Source organism: Camelus ferus, chromosome 12, assembly GCF_009834535.1.
Source record: "Camelus ferus isolate YT-003-E chromosome 12, BCGSAC_Cfer_1.0, whole genome shotgun sequence".
In the NCBI taxonomy this organism is placed as follows: Eukaryota; Metazoa; Chordata; class Mammalia; order Artiodactyla; family Camelidae; genus Camelus; species Camelus ferus.
The window spans coordinates 52,439,736-52,459,160 of NC_045707.1; the positions used below are offsets into that span (position 1 = coordinate 52,439,736).

The 19,425-nt window shown below is 46.7% G+C and overlaps 1 protein-coding gene and 1 long non-coding RNA gene across 6 annotated transcripts in view; one reads left to right on the top strand and one right to left on the bottom strand.

Moving 5' to 3' along the window:
* Window positions 1–285: 285 nt before the first annotated feature.
* Window positions 286–19,425, bottom strand: part of ST6GAL2 (ST6 beta-galactoside alpha-2,6-sialyltransferase 2) — a 60,325-nt gene continuing 41,185 nt past the window's right edge. For 3 of the 5 annotated variants that reach the window (XM_032493654.1, XM_032493653.1, XM_032493652.1), the window contains exon 6: window positions 8,413–13,112. In XM_032493654.1, coding sequence (XP_032349545.1) covers window positions 12,859–13,112 — 254 coding nt within the window. In that variant the 3' untranslated portion in view covers window positions 8,413–12,858. Of the gene's footprint in view, window positions 296–8,412; window positions 13,113–17,871; window positions 18,019–19,425 lie in introns of those variants that run through there. The other 2 variants (XR_004324770.1, XM_032493655.1) reach the window with 2 other exon arrangements.
* LOC116667747 lies at window positions 13,003–17,721 on the top strand. The gene is made up of 3 exons (XR_004324771.1): window positions 13,003–13,134; window positions 15,576–15,664; window positions 16,539–17,721. It is a non-coding gene; the product is annotated as an uncharacterized LOC116667747 (long non-coding RNA).

Below are 19,425 nucleotides of genomic sequence, written 5' to 3' on the forward strand. Positions count from 1 at the left end.
TTCTGAGCCTGCGGGACAGAATCTGGGCCTTTCCAAAGAGAATGGGAGTCAGAGAGGAATGACAGCCAGATCACCTGTCCTGAGCGGGTGCGAACACGTCCGCAGAGCACACCGCCGCTGAGTAGATCGCTGTGACCTCGGAAGCAGGAGGCGGCCAGTGAGAACGCAATCTCTGTTTTCCTGGAGTCTGCAGAAGTGTCAACGGCTAGTGAACTTTTAAGTAATGCTTATGTTTCTTAGAGGAAATGGGGCCTGTTTTTACTGTGAATGAAAACACATTATCTGCTTTCCCTCCCTGGGCTTTGCGTTTAGTGTTGTAGCTAAAGGTCTTTGCCAAGTCCGAGGTCACCCACGTGCTTTTCTAGGAGTCGTATCATTTTGCATTTTTATTTCGACCTGTGATCCTCTTTGAGTTAAATTCTGTGAAAGGTGTAAGGTCTGTATCTAGAATTATTTTATTATTAGGTTTTTGATCCGTGGATGTCCGGTTGCCCCAGCACATTTGTGGAGAAGACCCCTTCCTCTGTTCCTTTGCCTTTGCTTCTGGTCAAGGGTCAGCTGACTACTGACTGTCTCTGGGCCAGGGTCCCGGCTCCCTGTTCTGTCCCATCCATCTGCCCATCTTGTTCACCAGCACACAACTGCTTTGACTATGTGGCTTCACGGTAAGTCGTGAGGCCGGGTCCCGTTGGTCCTTTATTCCTTGTGTGTAGCTCTTATTTCATTCTTTAAAAAAATCTGAGATGGCCACAGGGTGCTTGGTGCAGCCTCTTTCTTCTTAGTTTATTTTCTACTTTTTATTCCGTAATAAATTCCTAGCAGATACATTGTTGAAATTTTAAAGGCGAGCCTGTCCCCCACCTTTCTTGTATGGTTATCTCCTCATGTTGAGGTAGGAAGGCTTAAGCATTGTCAGAATGGACATGTCAGAATAATCTTGGACGGCCTCAAACAATTTCCTGTATTTGCAAAGGGCAGCTTGAAAGTGGCCATTTACCATAACCAAGTGTAAATCGGCCGGTTTCCGCAGGTCAGCTACACTGTACACTATTTCCTCTTGGATGGTTGTATTTCACAAATATGTGATACTAGTATTATTTAAATGCCATTGTGCATGTTCAGAAAATACTATTATATACCTAATGTTAATGCAGACAAAAACCAATGATGCATTAAAACCTTAAAGGGGTGGGACATGGATATAATTTCTGGGGCAGTGACAAGGTGGGTTGATGAAAAGTTCCCATGACGGCATCACTTCATTGAAATACTCCATATTACTCAGAGTAAGTCCTGCAGCATCTGACATGCAGATGCAGGTGCTAGACAAGACCTGCTGAGATTTGCATTTTAATATCTCCCAGAGACTCAAGCACCTCCAGCCAGAGGGGCAGGAGGAGACTTCCGTTTGAGCTGTGATTTATCGGATGAGCTATGGGCCTCTGGTGTTGATAATTGTTTTAAGTCCCGCTGTTCTCGCCGATGCTGCCTTTTAATCAGCATCTTACAGCTGCATCACCACAGCCATCCATCTACCGTTCTCTTAGCTTGGAACATTTCAGCCTCTTTCTATTTTATTTTTTAGAGTTGGCTTTGTGTTTGCAGTGTCACGTCTACATTTTAAAGAGACAGGCAGGGAAAGGAGAGAAAGTAAAACCCGGATTCTCAGAGACCGCTCATTTTCTTCGTGATGAATTTCACAGTGGAAAGCATGTCGGGCACTGGTCCTTTTCACTTGCGGAAGAGTTCAAAGGCCTGATTTTACAATATCCTGTTTTTCTTATATTCTTCCCCCACCTTTTTTGTACGTATATATATTTTTTATTGAAGTATAGTCAGTTTACAATGTTGTGTCAGTTTCTGGTGTACAGCACAATGCTTCAGTGATACATGAACATACGTGTATTCATTTTCATATTCTTTTTCAGCATAAGTTACTACAAGATATTGAATACACGGCATGAACTTGTTATTTATCCTTTTTTTTTTTTAAACATGAAAGCAGTCTGACAGTGGGTTAATTATTTGTCTCTGCCAAGTAAACGTTCAGAGCCAACGCCTGGCTAACATGCTGCAGGACATCTTAAGCCCTCTGTATTTCAGTCCATCAGGGTGACCAGGTATGCTTTGCTGAATGCTGGTGATGCTTCTGAGGAATGCCATTCATATCACTGACAGCATGGATTCTTATTTTTATGACAAGAGTTTTCCAGCTGGTGGAGGTTGTGTCTTGTCTTTATAAAATTAATTTGTCATGAAAAATTTCCAATGATGGGAATAAAGTGTCTCACAGAAGGGGCATCTGTTTTTTAACTTAAATCGACTAAGGGGATGATTCTGTTTACCAAGGTGAGGCTCCCTGGAGGCAGAACACATTTGTAAAAGAGTTCTTGGGTCTAGTTTTTGATCTGTTAAAGCTGTACAGTGGCAAAGCCAAGAAGGCAATTGAATATATTGAGTGTATTGAATAAGGCAAAAAGGGGTTTAGGCTAGAGATGAAGACAGGAAGAAATACCCCCGAGACAATGGCGATGATGTGGGAGTGGGTAAAATCACCCAGGTACGGAGTGTGGAGTTGCGAGAGAAGTCCAGCATTAGAGGAATCCGGTGTTAAAACAGAGACATGGAGGAACCAGCCAGCAGACTAAGGAGGGGCAACCAGACAGTCAGGAAGGAAGGTGCAGCCCTGTGATTCCAGAAGCCAGGGGAAGAGAGAGCTTCCAGAAGGAAGGAGGCATCGTGAGTGTGAAAGTCGCTGAGCATACAGCTTGGATGAGACTGGCAAAGGGTCCCCGGGATTCAGGAGCAGTGGTGAAAGTCAAGATGCAATGGCGTGGGGAGTGACTGCATGGTGACAAGTGGGAACTCTTGGGGGCACGCAGCTGCAGAAGGAAGGAGAGTGAAGGGCAGTGACCGAAGGAGACAGGGTGTCAAGGGAATGTCTTTTAAGTGATGAGTAAGATATAAGTGGGTATTGGGAGAGACCCCTTCCTGGGTCTGTTTCTCACACCTTGCAAGAGGAGGCGTGGACGGCCATTGCTCTGGACTGTCTGGTGGTGAACGCCTCTGCAAGGTGCAAGGTTTCCCTCTGAGCCAAGCACGGATTTGTCCACATCCAGCAAACAAGATAATGCCTCCCTCGGGGGCAAAGCTCAGCCGGGTTCACGCCCAACATCAAGGATCTGGATCCCGGAATGCACCTGTGTCCCCGGAATGCACCTGTTCCGAGCGCAGGTATTTCCTGGGCTACCTCTGCCCGAGTCCCTCCCCAGAAGGACAGGCAGGCGGTCCTGCCCCCTCTCTACCGGCCTGTGTCCTCAGTGCTTCCCTTAAACAGGTCAGAGCCCTCTAACACAGTCTGTGGCCTTTATCGAGTTTCATGGTGTGGAATTTTGCTGTGTTACTAAAAATCCATTTCCAATTTATAAGAGCCAGAGATGAAACAGCTGTTACTCAGCCTTTCTTTATTGAAGGAGGAAGCTAAAAAAAAAAGCCTTCAGAAAACAGAGGAGAAATGGAGGAAACTGCATGAATTCCTCAAACTGTATGTTGCCGGTCCCCGCAGGGAAACCCCTTTCCCCTCTCTGTTTCCCAAGCACTTGGTGGCTGGTTTGGGACGTGAGGTTTGCTCTGTTTGACTCAGATGTTCCAGGTGGGCTGAGCGGCTGATTTATGCTCGGGAGAACATGAAAAAGACCTCAAGTAGCTCATTTCATTCCTTCTCCGAAAAAACCCAGCCGTTAATTAGAACGGGCTGGCGACTTTGATGCGAGGCTGGGAAATCTGAAGGCGTTCGGGGCTTTTCAAGACAGAATTTTTCAGCATGAGATCTAGTTAGCAGCTGTGTTGTCAGTGAGTCTGAACAGCAAAATTAGCTGCACCATCAGGGCGCTGGGTCAGAGAAGTGCAGAATTAGATGCGGACGTGCCCGAGTTCTCACCCCTGGGCCCCTCCATCTCCAAACTCCTCACCTGCACCGTCAGGGCCAGACTGTGGCCAGGGCAGGCCAGCAGTGGGGACAGGCCAGCAGCTAGGGCAGGACAGAGCACAGGGGCCGGGCTTCAGCCGGGGACCCCTGGATGAGAGCCCACAGGTGGGATCTGTTCTAGCTCTTCTGGGCCTGGAGGGCTGGAGGGGCGACCGAGGAGCCTGGGTCCCAGGTGGGGGCTTCTCCCCCAGGGGCTGGAATAACCTGAAATGTAGGGGGTAAAGGAGTGACAGCAACGAGACAACAAAGAGTAACAGGAGTAGTCAAGGGGGTGTGATTAGGTCAAAAGGGAAATTTCTCGAGCTAAGACGCATGGTTTTTTAAATTTAAAGAATTTATTTCATAAAATGCAGGAGAGAATAGTCATATGTCAAAACAAAGCAAAAACACAAAGACATGGAAACTGTGAGCAAAAAGGTAGGTGACTGGAAGGACCTGGCTGGAAGTCTGACGCGAGGACGTGAGCGTTCCAGGAGAGGAAAGGGAGATTTGGGTCTGCATGTGGAGAGGGCTTAGCAAGTCCCAGGAAGGATGAATTTCTTTGGGAAATCCTGAATCGCAAAGAAAAGTCTTACGAAAGCAAGCTCTGGACACAAAGACGTCTCCTACAGGGAAATGGCTGTAGGGAGGCACCTGCTGGACCAGAAGCCGACGGTGGTGGGTTCACACCTGCAGGCGTCACCCCCCTGCCCTGACGGGCGTGGAAAGGGCGGATGTGAAAGGGTTCCAAGAGCATCTCACGCCCTAGTTACCTCAGGAATACATTTCGGAAGGTATGTGAATCATACCAACTCACTATCTCAGATTGATGAGAAACTAGAAATTATGAAGGGTGTGAGTTTAAACTAGCAATAGGAAGTAAACGAATTGAAAATCGCTAGAAACGCCTGTTGATCAGTTAAAGGGAAACAAAGTGGAAAATTCAGGACTGTGCTGAGACTTTTTACAGCCTCTTCCGTTGAGGTGTCCTACCTGAGTCAGCGGGGCCACTTCTTGGGATGCTCAGACGAGAATGCCTGGGACCCCCTGTGCCAGGTGTTCAAACAGGAAAAAAGAGCTCATCCCCTGTCCCTCCAGCCCGAGGGGGGACAGAACCCTGGCTTGCCTTACTAGCCACTCTTCAGGCTCTCAGTCCTTTTACCTCCTGCGTAACTGCTGCATTGAGTTCAGTTCCTCCCCGTCAATAACCCAGAGTGGCTTCTGTCTTCCGGGTTGACCCCTGGCTGACTCACCTGTGTGGTCTCCTCTCCCCTCCCCCTCCATTCAGATGTACTTCCCTCTCTGCTCACTGGCAGGTGACCTGCCATCATGCTGCAATACTGAGTTTAGCAGCAGCTATGGGCCCAGTAGAAGGGGGGTGGATGAGGGACCGACTAAGAGACTGGACTTCAGAAGAAGGGACTTCCCCAACCCTGTTTGATATTCCACATAGTGGCTCGAGACCGTGTCCCCAAACAATGTCTGGAGTGTCCCCAGTGAAAGTCTCCTCCTGAAGACACAGCACTGCCCCTTCTGGCTGCTGGCCCAGGCAGTCTGGATTGGTAGGGAATGTTCTAAATTAAAAGAGCTAATGAAAATCTAGAATGTGCTGGGGAAAAGGACTTATTTTTCCTGTAATTGACCCCGATTTCACAACTTCTTGGAGGAATGACAGAGCAGTGGGGACCGCGGTGCCTGCTCAAAACTGGAAACAGACTTCTCCCCTGTCTCCCTCCTCTACCCCCTCCACTCACTCCATCACAGCTGGAAAGCTTCCGAGTGGCTCAGGGATTGGCCGAGACGGTCTTTGAGTCCATCTGGAGACTTTCACTCTGGGTAAGGCCACAGAAAGGATGATAACCTCCTTCTGGTATCTTCTTTGCTTCTCGGTCTCCACCGGCTTCCCATTGTGTGAAGACAACCTTTTAGTGCGCTCTGAGGCACGTCGAATTTTAGCCAGTAACGGATAGAACTGTGGTTTCTAAACCTCTCTCGTCTCTGAGGGATGAAGTTGGCAATGCCCGCTGACTTTTGTTTTGGGACACTGAGTAGTTCTGGCCACCTCAGCTTTGAGAACAATCACTCTTACCTGTAAATCCTCTTTTAACGTGATTGTTCTCCACACAAGAGTCAGTTTTTTGTTTTTCGTTTTAGGAAGAGCATTTCTCACTTAATCGAACTTTCCTTTTCACACTCATCCCCCCCACCCCTTTTACGATTGTTTTTAATTGAAGTATAGTCGGTTTACGACGCTGTGTCAATTTCTATTTCACACTCATTTTGGTAAATTCCTTTGGGATTTAGAGCCAGTTCCCTTTGGGAATTTGAATCTGTGGGGAGCAGCCTGTAAGAGCAGCTGCCACTTTCTCTCTTCTGTTCTTTTTCTCCTTGTTGACTGAACATTAAAATATTGACCTATATCATCAGCTGTTTTGAAATGCTACCTAAATGCAGGAATCCTTAACTTGAAGGAAAAAGAAAGGAAGAAAACAAAGAATACATGTACTTCCTCTGGTCTCTGAATAAACAAACCTGTCCCAGGTGAATAATTTCTATTTCTTTCTTGACTGAGGAATCCAACTGGTTCTCTATGTCACGCAGTGACTTTGTTGTCTTCGTGACTCCAGGCATTTTTGTCTATCTCTGCATCATATTAACTCACGGAATCTGCTTCGTGCTGTGCTTTTGTTAGAAGAACAGGCTGTCTTTCTGAGCAGGTGTTAGACTGGTCCTTCTTTCATGTTGTTGCTTTGTGAAGGTGTTAAAAATGCCACTGTAAAAGGCTGGGCTGGAAATTGTTTGGTTAAACTGTGTGCGGCGGATGCCTGTGCAATTTTCACACCCCTGACAGTTTCCCCGTTAAGTGCCGTCACCCTGAAGAGATTACACTTTAGAAGTTTGAGGTGTTTATCCAAGATGATGCAGCAACGTTCTGTGGTACACTTGGAAACATCCTCCCATCACCCCCGGCAACGGCTCGTGGAGAATGACCACATGCTTCCCGCACCCCCTGGCTGATCCGCCCCTCCTGCCCAAGGACTAGACGTGGGGTTTGAGGGACACAGTCTTTATTCAGGTCTAGACACTGAATGAGTGTCACAGAGCCACTGATTAATGGTCACTCCACTTTGTGTGCAGGGATATTAAATATTGTTGAGAGGAAATAAGTATTTAAGAGCAAACCCCTAAGGCAGCTGGCCTTCCTCCTGTGAGTCTGATCCCGTCTGGGTGGTCTCCTGGGGGCAGAGCCTTGTCCTCCTCAGACAGAAGAAATGAACAAACAAAACCCAAAACACCCTCGGTGCTCTGCAGACCCTTTCTGTAAGGGACTGGGTAAGAGACAGTTCAGGCGTGGTGGGCTATAATCTCTCTGTCGCAAATTCTCCACTTTCACACGTTGTAGCATGGACAGGATGTAGACAAATGAGTGTGCCTGAGGGCCAATAAAACTTTACTGACAAAAGCAGGCTGTGAGCTGCAGTTGGCCACCCCCTGCTCTGATGAAGGGGCAGCAGATCTTTGGTGCCGGAGGGCCGTCCTCCTGCTGGATTCTGTGTACCTGGGGTTTCGTGAGCACAGCACGGAGTGCCCAGGGCTGCCCCTCCGTGTGCCTCCAGTCCTCACGAGTCCCGTCTCCCCTGTTCTTCGCCCACCTTCTCCCTCACTCCTGCTTCTCCCTGGGTACGCACCTGGGTTCCCAGCAGCCACATCCCAGCATCCTTCGAGGGCTCCACCCCTGGTCCTTCCAAATCAGGGCCCTGAGAACCAGGCGTGCATTTTAATTGTCTGGAAGCAGGCAGTCATCTTGCAGGGAAAGGAAAACCATGGCCAAGGTGTGCGAGCCCCGTCTGATTCAGCACAACCGTCAAAGGGGACCACGTCCTCAGCCACCCACACCAGTCCTGACATCAAACTTGGACGCTGCCCTTCGAGGACCCCTTCACATTCTAACCAGAAAGTACACACGTTTGGAAGTTTCTTTCCAGGACCCTAATTGACTTCCCCTGACGTGGTCAGTATGGAAACACCATGCTAACGTGAGCTGGCCGTGGGTGAGGTGGATTCCCTGTCCCCAGGCTCCTCTCTGATTACTTACTTGTGTTCTCCAAGACTGAAAGCACTGTCACACTGGAAGTACCCCCCAAGGAATCAGCTAATAAAAGCGCTGGGCTGCTGAGCCAGCACCAGGACCTGGAGCCTAAATATGTCTTTCCTGTTGGATTTCAGCCAGGCCGCTCCCCTGCGTCCGACGGCCCCCGAGTGCGGAACACCGACCCCATCTCTGTTCCAGGCCCCGTGTGTCCACATCAGCGTCTGAAGGAGTCACTCCTTCTGCAGCTTCCATTAGATCTCAGCTTTGCACCAGGTTTTTCCAGGAAAGACTCATTATTACGCCCCAGGCTGCTTTGTTTGTGCAAATTCTACACATTCAGAGAAACTTCTAGACAAATGAAAACATGTTTTATTTACAGGAAAAAAAAATCTGTACACTGTGTACACATAAAAATATACAAAACCAAAATAGAAAAGGTCAAAGTGTTAAAATGTGTACAAACACTTTTAAAAGGTGACTTCTGGAAAACCTCAAGCCATAATTTATTTGACGCGTAGACACTGCATTTTAAAAACTAGCATACAAAAAAATTCCCAAAGCTGTTAAAAAAGTTCACTGGTTTCCACTGGAAAAATTTCATAAGTATTTTATCAAGAGTGAAACAGGACAGTGTGGGATCGTAAGCATTAGGCTTTACCAGTTCCAACGCAGGTAATTTGTGTGAAATCTACCTACTAAGAAGACTATCTCCCATAGAACCAAATAAATGTTTCTTTCCCTAATCTTGCAAAAGCTGTGAGGTCTAGGATAACTTCCCCCCAAAGTTCAGAGTTCAGTCAGGCTTCTGATGAGGATACGATCTTCATGTAGTGTTTCCACGCTCCGAGTGTCTTGTAAATATTTCCGACATACTTTCTAAGGTAGCCAGAATGTGTGAAATATGTGTGTGTGGGAAGACTAGATTTATTTTTTTTGTAACAGAAGGACATATAACATTTGCTTACTTCTCTGGAAAAAATCGGTGTTTGCATAATTAAAACAAACTTTATTGTAAAGTTTTCAGAAGTAAAGTTTGTTGAAAAAAGACACTATAAAAGCAGCCATGTGTGTAGATACGTATATATACACAGAACTATATCTACATGCACGCTTTAGAGCAAGAGTAAGAATTCTATCAATACCTTTAAGTCTTTAGATTCCATTAGCCCAAGCTTGTAGAGAAACTGATAGATTTTTTTCTTCTTACTAAAAGGCTTCATTCATCTAATAAAACAAGAACCAGAACTTAACAATTTATTTCCTTGACAGAGAAATACCCTTCATGAACCACTGGTGTAAATACTGTCTGAGAGACAGAAACATGGGACAATTTCACAAAATACCCAGAGCATCAACAGCAAGTCTGAACTCAGGCACAACTGGCCCAAGCACTGAACTTCTAAATGCAGCTGTGGAACCGCTCTTGTCCTCCGTCTCTTGTCCTTCTGCTGCTTAGCTGTGGGACCAGGTCACTTTGGCCACCAGTCTCGACCCCGCCCTGTGCGTTGATCTCTGAGAAAAAAGGCTGAAGAGAGAGCTTTAGTCGTGTCATCTGTGCAGTGAGAGTCTTACATCACCGACCATTACTCACAAGAGCCTGACTCCACCTCATGCAGCCAAACAGACCCAGTCAATTCAGTAGCTCTCAGCATCCCTGTCCGGAAGGGTCAGCCCACAGCATCAGATATTAATCTGTCCCACCAGAATGGACTGGCTCGTGAACCTGCCACAGGATGACCTGTGGCAGCTTTAAACAGTTAATTTTATTTCTCAGTTTTGAAAATGCTAACAATTGCTTCGGCCTGGCTTTGTCCAGATGCTTCAATGGCAGGAGAGGACTGGAGAGTCCAGAACTGATGAAGTGTCTGGCTGACCGGCCGAGGGCCTGGGACACGTGGGGTGGGCTGTGACTGAGAGTTTTGAGCTCTGCGTCCAGCAGATGAGGACAGTCCCCCTGAACCTGAAAGGGGGAAAAAGTCGCTTGCTCACCCATCTCGGTTCTCAGCCCTGAAGTTGCACGAGGCTTACACACAGCTCTGAGCTGCCCCCTGTAAGGACGCAGGGGAGGTGAGACACGGGGCCAGCACTAGTGTTCCCCGGGGACCGTGAGGACCTGTCAGACCTCACCCTGTACCTGGTGGAAGGAGCTGGGGAACCGAGCTGGATGAACCTGGTTGCAGGTGAGTTGTCACTCCTGGTCAACACTGTTGTATTGTAACAACAACAACAGCAAGAAAAGATGAAGTGACGTTATCTTGAGATGTAAAGCAATGTGACCTCTGTCCGTCCTGAGAGTGAAAAAAGGGACACTGAATAGCTTCAGTTTACGAGCATCTGGTCCCGGAACAGGGTGGAGGGTTTGGAAGGGGCGGAGCTGGGAAGAATGCAGTGGGCACCGCTTTCTGTTAACATCTCTGCGCAAGGGCTGTGTGTTTATTCAGCAAACATAGCATCTGAGGATTTAGTCGACATCTGGCAAAACTCTGCCACATAGGACCTACCTGACTCAAACTAGAAGCGGTCATCATGTCCACTACATCTGCCTGCTACTTCTGAGCAGCTGAACAATGGAAACTTTCAAACAGAAGCACACCCAGCCCACACGAATATTAATGTGTACCACATTTTCCTCAATGTTTAACAGACCCCGATTCCCAAGAGTCTTTAAGGCTGTGATAAATCCAAAAGTTTTCATTAAATTTTCTTTAAGCTTTTCAGTCTTTCTTATAACGTCAATGAGACTGAAAGTCCTTTCTAAAAGTCCATGTGTTACAACAAAGTGTATTTTAAAATCCTTGAAATATTTTCTAGGGCTTTTGAACTTGAATATTTACATCGACCCCCGGCACATTTTCCTCTACTCACAGTTCTCATGAGGGGGCTGTCCTGGAAATAAGGACGCAGGGAGAGAAATCCAGAAGGAGGCTACTAAAGAAACATCAGTGACATGGGCATCTGAAGGTCAGAGCTTGGAGGCTCTGGGGAGGAACAGAGCGGCTGGAGGACTGCTCACCCCACAGCAATGCTGCTGAACTCATTACTCACTCAGCACTGGAAGAGATTATGTTCTTTCAGGGAATTAGGAAGAAAAGTGTCTTGGCCACGTCTGCTCAGACATAAGCCAATGTGCTAGACAAAATTACCCATCCCTTCTCACAGATCTGGAAGCAAAACTCTCAAAGTGGGATACTGTCACGATGGAAACTCTTCATTCTTCCCACATCACTCTTCCAAGAAGCCACAGGAGATGCCTGTGACCCGACCCTATTTCTGTGGAGTAGACTAACGGTACAGAAGCTGCCAGTTTCTGTAAACCATCCTTGCTCAGGAAAAGAAACCAATCCTGGAACAAAAAACTAAACTCTCCTGACGTTCACACCCTTGCAAAGGAGAACACATTTAATTAAGTTGCTATTGTCACTGCCAAGAAGTCTTCACTATACCACTGAGATACGTTTTGATTTTGATTATAGATTGAAGTTGCCTGTTTAACGAAGGTATTCCAAAACGTTTCTGTTTCGCTGCATTCATGGCAAAAACATTTTGTTTTCACTGTATCAGTGACAAGGCTGAGATTACAACAGAACAAACTGAATGTAGCTCACTCACTGCCACGACCGTCTTCCCTCCCACTGCCTTTCCCTCTGAAGCACGTGTTATTTTCCTTGCTGTTCAAGGGCGATACTTTCACACAACTATACCTAATCATATGGCTTTGTCAAGTTGCTCATGTAAAACACATCTGTGAAAACAAGGGCGGGGGTCCGAAACATCCGCCCGTAGGAAGAATTAGTGAAAATCGGTGCATCACTGTCAGGATCCCAATAGCTGACACTAACCAGAAAGACACATGAAAGACACAGGTGTGCACCCTCGGAATCACAAGGTGCCAGCCCCCCAGTCTCCCTTCTAGACTGGAAGGAGCCCTCCCCCAGGGGGATGTCCTAATTGTCGGCGCCTATGGCTTCCGGGCTGTGGGGAGGGCTGGCGGGCGAGGAGGTACAGACCAGAAGGGCCGGCGTGGAGGACGGTCTGTCCAGGGCCGCCTGCAGACCCCGGGTCTGCATTCACCTGCCGGGGAAGTTCCTGTTGGCCAGGGATTCCTGGTCAAGTAAGGAAATAGTGCAGGAAAACAAAGTGCATCGTCTGTACTGCTACCCTGGGTGGGCTTTTTCTTGGACTGCTCAGGGGGGATGCTTTGTGGCCTGACCCACGAAGACCAAAGCATTTGGCGGGCAACAGGGACCAGAGAGGGGGCTGCCCGCGGCTGGAAACACCTCATAGGATATGGGGGGGGGGTTGCTGTCGCCATAGACACGTCTGGGGGATAATCCAGACGTTCGTCATCGACTCTGGGATGCTTCACGATCAGTGCACAGTCAAGGGACTCACCGGCTGTGACGGGTACTGCCCCTCCGCGTGAGCGCTCCCAGCTATAAGCCACGCCCTCCTGGCAGGTGTACCTCGGAGCCCTGTGGCTGGAACCCTCCCTGACTGATGGGGGGCGGGGTAAAGAAAAGACGTTTTGGAGGTATTGACCATTTGATATACATTTTTTTTCCTCGCTATCCTTTTAAAAATTGTTTCTTGCATCTTTCTTGGTTTTTGTTTTTTCCCCCTTTGAATTCCATTTCTATATTCAAAGCCGTCGTGAGTTCCCAGAGGCTTAGGAGGGGAAGAACTCTCCGGCCGAGGCTGAGTTACCGGTGGCGGCGGTCGCCCCGCCCCGCCCCCTGGGGCCAGCGCCCCGCCCCCCCCGGGACCAGCGCCCCGCCCCCGGGACCAGCGCCCCGGGGCCTCAGGCGCGCGGCGGGCAGCGCGCGGCGCGGAGCCCGGGCAGCACCACCTTGCCCTTGCGGCGCAGGTCGCCGCGCGCGCCCGTGTTCAGCCGCTGCACCAGCAGCTTCTCGTAGAGCAGCGGGTGGTAGGCGCCCAGCGTGCAGGCCGCGTCGCGGTACAGCTCGTGGTAGTGGCACAGCTCCGTCTGCCGCACCGACGGGATGTACTCGTACACGTGCACCTCGCGGCAGAGCGTCATCATGAGCAGGATGCCTGCGCGACAGAAGACCGAGCGGTGAGCGACGCGGACGGGGGTGGGGAGGCCCCGGCGCTGCTCCCCCTTCCTGTCCTCTGTACTCTGCGGCTTCCAGTGAGGGGCGTGTGTGCGGCCTGGGGGTGCGGGGGCGTGTCGGACCTGACGCGATTGTACACGCATTCTTTCGGTCCACTCCTGAGAAGACAAAGCGCTCGAACTCAGGAGAGGACAGTTGGTGACAGACTGCATCCCCAAGTTTGACTGTCACTCACCCAGGTCTACACACGGGCGCACCCGGTCTACACGCAGGTGCCCCTATCTACACGCAGGTCCACTCCGTTCTACACACGGGTCCACTGGATTTGCAACAGGACTGTGATGTCCCCATGAAACGCATGTAAATAGCAGCTTAAAAGGAAAGAGATGGAGACACAGAGTCTCAGGTTCATTTTCAAATTATTTTTCTCCAGGGAGGGTATAGCTCAGTGGTTTAGCTTGTGCTGCAAGAGGTCCTGGGTTCAATCCCCAGTACCTCCAATCAGTCAATCAATCAAATTACTTCCCCCACCCCAAAATTATTTTCCTCACTGGAACTATCAACATTAAAGTTGCTTTAATTCCTCATTTTTTTTCCCTCTCTCCTCATACCAGGGTGATTGTGGCTTTCCCTAGGAATTTTCTGCACCCCTGTCATTAATAGATGTGATTGTCATTTCAAGTAAAGGACGAGAAAGTAAATCATTTGGTGCTTCGATTCATTAGTAACAAATCACTGCAGAGCCTCATACTATTCTTTTTAAATGATAAGTTGTGAAAATTTGGCAAGAAAGTCCACTTCTAAGAATGTAAATAAAATGTAAGCCCACAGTAAAAAATTTCCAACTGAAATGCTTGTCAGCATAATACAATTCCATCTTGCCTTTCTGAAGCCATTGTTGACAATCTTGGGCTTATTTATAATTTCTCAGCAATGCTAGACTCAAGGTTCATAATCTATTATTTGTTTGGTGGTAATTCCTCATTTAAAAAGTGTTTATATAAATCTTATTGAAGTATAGTTGATTTACAATATTGTGTAAGTTTCAGATGTACAGCAAAGTGATTCAGGTATATGCATATGTTATGTGTAAATATATATACATATAATAGATATAATATTATATATATATAATACACCTTTCTAGATTCTTTTTCAATTATAGGTTATTACAAGACATTGAATATAGTTCCCTGTGCTATACAGTAAATTCTTGTTTTTTAAGTCTGTTTTATATATGGTAGTATGTATCTGTTCATCCCATACTCCTAGTGTATCCTTTCCTCCACCCTGCCCTTTCTTCTTTGGTAACCATATGTTTGTTTTCTATGTCTCTGAGTCTGCTTCTGGTTTATAAATAAGTTCATTTGTGTCTCTCTCTCTCTCTTTTTTTTTTTTTGGTTTAGATTCCACATATGAGTGACATCATACAGTTTTTTTTTTTCTCTTTCTGGCTTACTTCACTTAGTATGATAAATTCTAGGTCCATCTGTGTTGCTGCAAATGGCAATGTTTCATTATTTTTTATGGCTGAGTAGTATTCCATTGTACATATACACCACATCTTCTTTATCCATTCATCTGGTGATGGACATTTAGGTTGCTTCCATGTCTTGGCTATTGTAAACAGTACTGCTGTGAACATTGGGGTGCATGTATCTTTTCAAATTAGGGCTTCCTCTGGATATATGTGCAGGAGTGGGATTGCTGGATCATATGGTAACTCTGTTTTTAGTTTTTAAGGAACCATACTGTTCTCCATAGTGGATGCACCAATTTACATTCCCACCAGCAGTGCAGGAGGGCTCCCTTTTCTCCACACCCTCTCCAGCATTTATCATTTGTGGACTTTTTGATGATGGCCATTCTGATCGGTATGAGGTGATTTAAAAATAACTTCTAGAGCTTCAGAAATACAAAAGCTTGCCACGGAGTTCATGACAGTCCCAACTGAAGGCCAACAGAGGTTCGGGAAGTGTGGTCCTTATCTTGAATTATCTGCATAATTCCTCCTGTTTTCTGCATTTCGTTTCGTGTTCCCTTATGAACTTGTGGGTTCTGCAATCATGAGCCTTGGCCTGGCACATCCCAAAATCTCAGTTAGAGCCAAATCTACTCTAAGCGTTTAAATGACAGCCAGCTGTCGTTTGGATATCGAACTGGTGCCGCAGCGCTTTCAAACGGATGGAAAATCAATGTACAACTCGTCGGAGACGTGTGAAAAGTGGACAAGATTTGTGAAACCAAATGTGGAGAATATTTTATTATTTTAAATTTTTTCTGACAGCATGGTCGTTTCCTTTGGCATCTGTACACTCTGCTTTTTAATTTGTTAAGGCTGATATACATATATTTGCATTTAGATTTACACCCTGTCATATAATAAACACTGAAAATCATTATAATTAAACGTGGTTAAATCTACATGTCAGTTTTCCTACAGGTTCACAGTATGGAGCCATACACAAAATCCCGAAGGTGGAATTTCTTCACGGGCTGCACACAGGAACCAGTGGACGTCAGTGTCTGCAGGTGTGTAACGGCTCCCACGCGGTTGGGAGTGTGCATTAGAGAATGGGATGTGGGGAGTATATCCCGCAGGGAGGCAGGGTTGGAGCAGAGCTGGGACAGACCAAGAGCCTTCAAGTCCTCTTGGAGGCCTCTTCACTTAAATGCAACGTGTCTTGAACAGGATACAGTTCTGATTGACTGGGGATTTAGGGAAAATTTCTCTAAGGAAAAAAAGTACGTTAAACGAAAGAACTAAGCTTGAAACGTAAAAATGGGGGCCAAGCCCACAAGCTGCAATCTTAGGATGATGTGAGGAAGGCATGTTTAACGACTGGACTGAGAAAAAGGTTTGAGCCCTGCCGCTGGCATCTCCTCTGAAGCGCTGTGACGCTGAGCCCCGCCAGCCACAAACAGCGCAAACGCCAACCACACATTTCTCAGATGCTCTGTGAATCATACTGACAAGGTACTGGGTCCCCAGCCTACCTCTGGGTTTGATGATTTGCCAGAAGGACCCATGGGACCCAACATATAGTCAATGATACAGCAAAAGGGTACGAGGCAGAGTCAGCAAAGGGAAAAGCACACAGGGTGAAGCCCAGGGGAGACGGGCATAAACTTCCAGAACCTTCTCCCCGTGGGCTAATTCCTCCAGCAACACACTGTGATTCACCGTCAGGGGAGCTCTGCAGAGACTCTGGGAGCCAACTCTTGATGGGGAGCCCAGACTCTCAGATGCCAGCCTTCCTAATCAGCCGTCCGCACAGACACGACACACGTGTAAACTCACAATATTCCAGTCCTTCCTCAACACTTCCCTAAGCCCCGGCCGACGGGGAGTTCACATCTGGTTATGCTAAAACTGTTTTGTTTCTTTTTTCATTTCCTTTCTTAGGACTACTCAGGATTATCTAAAAACAAAAAGAATACAAAGCATCGAATGCCCTGGTATTCAGTAAAATAATTTGTAAAAGAAATCACTGAAGAAACTTTTATGTTACGTAATTTTGTTTATGGACTACTGAAAAGTAACTGCTTTCATCACTAAGAAAATTTTCTGCTTTCAACATGGAGCCAGCCTTTTTGAAAGGCAGATCAATATTTAGACACTTTGTAATATATTTCTCCAGCCAGTCAAAGGGCATGTGGCCAGGTTTTAAAAATCTTTGACTATAACTCAATTAATGGTAAGTTTTTTTGGCCAGTTTTTACAAATGAGTATCTACTAGGGAGTCATTTGAAGGGAAAAAAAGTGCAAAGTTTTCTGGGAAAATATGACCCAAGAGGCATTCATTTGCCAAATTTCACGTTTTAAATATTGTATAATTCAGTATCATTATCAAACCAATTCAAAAGCATTCCCACTGGATCTTAATAAAACGACGCGTTACACAGCTCAGCATTAACAAGAACCATCTACGCTTATTTGCCCAAAACCTGGATGAAAAGCAAGCCTCAACCCTTGATCAGATCATCGCAAACCCGGAATGAATGAGGCTCCCCTGTAAAACGCTACTTTGCACACGCAGGTGTGTGTTGGAGGCCAGCAGAGGGTAATCATTTAGCCTTTACTTTCATTGTGATTACACTAGAATTGTCTTAACTTTTCACCTGGCAAAATATTTAAAGTGGGATCAAAATCATTAATAATAACAGAATTTTCTCCGTGATGAGCACACCCTCTCCACATGTGGCAGTAAGGTATGGACATAAACAGAACAAGATGCGAGTGACAGAAAACACCAGCTTTCGTCAGTTCCAGGTCACACTTGAACTCAAGCCACACGTGAGGTCTATCAGACGTTTATGAGAACCACCACAGAACTCTGCGGACACGTGTCTGACCGAGGGGGGCGGGCAGCAGGCTGGGGAACACGCTGCACCAGGGAAACCTAGCAGCTCTTGTGCGGGGGCCCCATAAATTCATCGTGAGATGCAAAATTATGAGAACTACACTTAAGATTACTTAAGGAGCAAAAACGACTTATAAAGTGATATTTCCAGAAAATATGTGCAATTCAAAGGTGATTTGGAAATGTATATTTCATGTAAGAAAATAATAATTTTTATAATTATAATAATGCGTCTTAGCATTTATTATATTAAATAAAATCATATAAATCAAGAATGATTACCATATGGTAATCTAAATCTAATAATCTAATAATAATCTAAAAAAAAGTCAAGTGAACTTATTTAGAAACCAGACTGACAGACCCAGAAAACAAACACATGGTTACCAAAGGGGAAGGGAGGTGGGAAGGGATAAATGGGAAGTTTGAGATTTGCAGATACTAACTACTATATGCAAAATAGAGGAACAACAACTTCCTACTGTAGAGCGCAGGGAACTATATTCAACCTCTTGTAATAACCTAGAATGAAAAAGAATATGAAAAGAACATAGATGTAACAGAATTACTATGCTGTGCACCAGAAACTAACACAACATTGTAAATCGACTATGCTTCAATTTTAAAAAGATAAACAAACAAAAAACACATGGGGAAACATCATTCTCCAGCGATGACTATGTAAGTGGAAAATTTCAAACTGCTTGTTGACAGCAAGCACACCTGAGGCCCCCGCCCTTGGGCCCCCAAACTTGAGCTCTAATCAGATATTAGCCTCATGAATTCACAGGGAGGCACCCACACGGAAAATGCTTGATAGGACTTCTGGTCGTAGCATCATTCCATCCTCCTGACCCTTTGCTCACACACTAGATTCCACTTTCTTCCCTAAGTCAACAGGATTCTGTGACTCTGTACAAAAGATACAGGACTGAGGATTTCAAAAAGTGACTCGGAAACAAAGAATGTCAAAGGCATGGCTTTAAAAGGGGTGGAGGGAGCTATGCTTAAGGGAAATAACCTGCAGCCTCGGAAATTTTGGCTCGAATTCTGTGTAAAATGTTTGACGCTGTTAAAGTACACCAAACCCGCTTCAAAACCCACAAGCCTCAATCCAGATCCTCCTGCGCCCTGCACCCCTCACCCAAACCAGCATCAGCTTCCCCAAATGCTCTTTTGTTCACGGGGACCTACTGTGCAGCCCGAGCTAAGGTGCAGGGTTGCAAATTCATTGAAATTAGGGTCGAGAACATTATCAATGTTTTATGGACAAAATTAATATCCTTTGTTTCTACTGCAGCCTTCACATCGCCAAGGGCACTTAAAATACTCTGCAATATTATCCTACTCAGATAAAATCAAGAAAAAATGGGGCAATAAGCTGAAACAGAGGTGAAGAAATGAGGTAAGACCACAGACTCTGAGGATCAAAGCCTGGCCGCAAAAACCACACTATGCCAGGTGTCAGGCCCTCGTTACGTGGAGTCCATTTTTGGGTTGGAGCCAGTCACCTCTGGAGCAGAGAGCACAACACGGCCCTAGAATTTGACTCCTGAAAGCCCAGAGGTACCAGTAAGCTTGCAACCCGCGGCGTGGTCCTGTGGCCACAAAGCCCACTCCTCGGCCCCGCCCCACGTCCGCACCGTGCACTCGGGTGGGTGGTGGTTCATGGGTGGCCCTGGGGTCTCCACCCCTCGAATCTGGCGGGTCTTTGACCCACAGAAAGTCCCCGGGCCTCAGCCCTGAGAAACTGCACCTTCTACTTCCTGTGATTGGAACACGTCCAGGAGCCCTGAGCTTCCACTGAGAGTCCACATAGCGCGAGGCCACCCCAGGGGGCAGCTGAATACCAGCCAGTGACCCCGTGATGCCTGTGGAACGAAGGTCACCCAGCCAAGCACGTCCTGACCCCCTCCCCATCACCAGAGG